The 2,454-nt window shown below is 38.2% G+C and overlaps 1 protein-coding gene across 1 annotated transcript in view; it reads left to right on the forward strand.

The window, feature by feature from the left end:
* FTO (fat mass and obesity associated) overlaps positions 1-2,454 on the forward strand; it is a gene marked incomplete at its 5' end in the record, with an annotated part of 201,604 nt that overhangs the window by 30,014 nt on the left and 169,136 nt on the right. Inside the window, one exon of the mRNA XM_010014633.1 lies at positions 1,591-1,710. Coding sequence (XP_010012935.1) covers positions 1,591-1,710 — 120 coding nt within the window. The remainder of the gene's footprint in view (positions 1-1,590; positions 1,711-2,454) is intronic.

Here is a 2,454-nt window from a genome sequence, read left to right on the forward strand (position 1 = left end):
AAAAAGCATCAAGTGCTTAAAGCTTTGGATGATATGCGCGGCCTTCCCAAATCTGTATATACTGATTTTTTTAACAAGCCATAACTTGATCCTTTATACCTTGTTAATGGTGTAGAGAAAGCAAACTTTCCTTCAGCTTTTTTTAGGAAGATGTCATCAAACTTTTGTGCTTAAAAGTCACTAGGCTAGCAGTCAGGTTTTTGGAAAATATTTTAAGATCTATGACTACCAACTAATAATTTTTTACCAATAAAATTGTTTTAATATTCTTTTTATACACTGCAAATTTAAGTATCTTTATTGTAAACTTTAACATACATTGGCCAAACTTTTAGTTAATGTTACCTGGAACACTTTCAGATTTCTGTAGCCTTTTTGTTCACCCGTGCAGGAAAGAAAGCGTTAGGTGACAGCTTTGGGCAGTTTTCTTTATTCTTTCTCTGTGGCAGGTTGTGTTTGTTTGCATCATCGGATCTGAGCAGGGATAAACAAAAACTTCTTTGTGGTACAAATAATGATTAAAGCAGCTTTGAACTCGGTGTGAAATGTAACTACCACAACAAAGATAAATACAGAATTCTAAAGACCATAACTATGGATTGCTATTAAAGGAAAAAAAGGCTCAGTGGAAATGAGGATAAATGGCATTATTTTGCTTAAAGAATATGGGATGAGTTACAGATTTATGTTTTAAGAAGCTAATATTTCTCTTATTTTAAAGTTGATGGCCATCCATGCAAAATCTTTCAAAAACATGAACTAGTGAAATATTTTACCATTTGCTGCGTTACATGTTCTAAATGAAACTATTAGCTTGCTCCTGATGGAAGTTTTATTGCTTCAGTGGGGGATGTGTTTTCTTTGTAAAGCATAGTTTCCACAAAGCTTCCTCCTGGAAAAACCTGTTACTTTGGATGCCCCAAAAAGCTGGGACCTGCTTTTCCACTCCTGGTAGGTGCACATTGTTCTGTGTTGGAGGGTTTAGCTGGAATGGAAGATTGGGCAGAGGCGTCATGAGCCACTTTGGCAATCTCATTTCCCCGCAGGACTGCCTCAGCAGGGCGCTTTTATGTCTCAGGTGGACACCCAGTCAATCCAAAAGTTACTGGTAGCTGATCTGGTAACCAGATTGTTCAGTAAACCATGATTCATTGTAATGCCATGCTCTCATTCCACACCAATTGGCTAGACTGTGTTCTAGCAATTTTATTACTGTAAGTTTTTTCAGTCTTTTATATGCCTGAAATATTTTGAAACCCGCAGTGGTAATCAAAGTAAGCCAGGGTTGGTACATGTTTGCCTGAATTGTGTTTAAACCTGAACTTTTAATCTTCATTGTACATATACCACATGTAAAGAAAAGAGTTGAGTTTTGCACCTCTCTAGGTTTGAAGGGAGTAGCTCAGGTCACAGATTCATGTGGAATAGAAATAAACATCTGTGTGTAACAGTGCATTTAGAAATGAGTGCTTTGTTAACCATTTCCTTTTCTTCTGAGTTATTCACGAATACTTGCATTCATGCACTACCCCATTACCACCCAAATAATGAACAGAGATGTTTATGCTAGCATATGTTTTTATCTTGCAGGTTGAATTTGAGTGGCTTAGGCAGTTCTGGTTTCAAGGCAAGCGGTATTTGAAGTGCACTGATTGGTGGCTTAAGCCTATTGCTAAGTTAGAAGAATTTTGGAGAAAAATGGAGATTATGGTAAGTACTAGTTTTATATTCTAAAGCCTCTGGAGCTTAATTCTGAGAGCACTCACAGTTATGTTTTTAATTGTACTGTAGTAACAGGTTTTAAACTTTATTCAGAACATATGAAAAGTAGAATCAATGTCAGCCTTCCACTTTCTCCTCTTACTTTTCTTCCCCAGTAGCCAGAAGAAATGTGAGCAAATGAAGATCAAAAACTGCCAAGATTTTATTTATTTACTGATTTTGATTGATTGTTTTTAAAGTTCATCAGCCTCATACTGTGAGAGTCACATATTACAGCACATGAATTGGTATATGAAACTGTGCATTGTCAGCTTTGTCATACAGCTCCCAGATAGGGAACTTTGCCAATGACAACAGTGGTGAATGCATCTGAGGAAACCTGAGGATCAAACTGATGTTCTGGAGGTACAGCTATCTGTCTGTAGCCCACCTGCACACTTACACCACAGCTTGAAACAACAAGAGGAGATCATAGTTTCTTGTGGTTATTCTGGTTTCTGTGTACTGGAGGTACATCCCTGCTTTCCCTGAAAACAGACTTGGTGACCGTTGCTGTTGGCTTCCTTGCTGTTGCTGTCCAAGTAGAGACTCAGCTGGGAGACTTTGCTGATGAAGTGTGCGACACAATTGCCAGCATGCCTGCTTCTAGATTTGGACACAGAGCTATATTCACAGGTGTGCCTTGCTCAGATCCATAGGTCTGCATTAGAAGCTCCTTCCAAGTCATTCCTG

This window comes from Nestor notabilis, unplaced genomic scaffold (genome assembly GCF_000696875.1).
Source record: "Nestor notabilis isolate BGI_N333 unplaced genomic scaffold, ASM69687v1 scaffold4100, whole genome shotgun sequence".
Taxonomy (NCBI): domain Eukaryota; kingdom Metazoa; phylum Chordata; class Aves; order Psittaciformes; family Psittacidae; genus Nestor; species Nestor notabilis.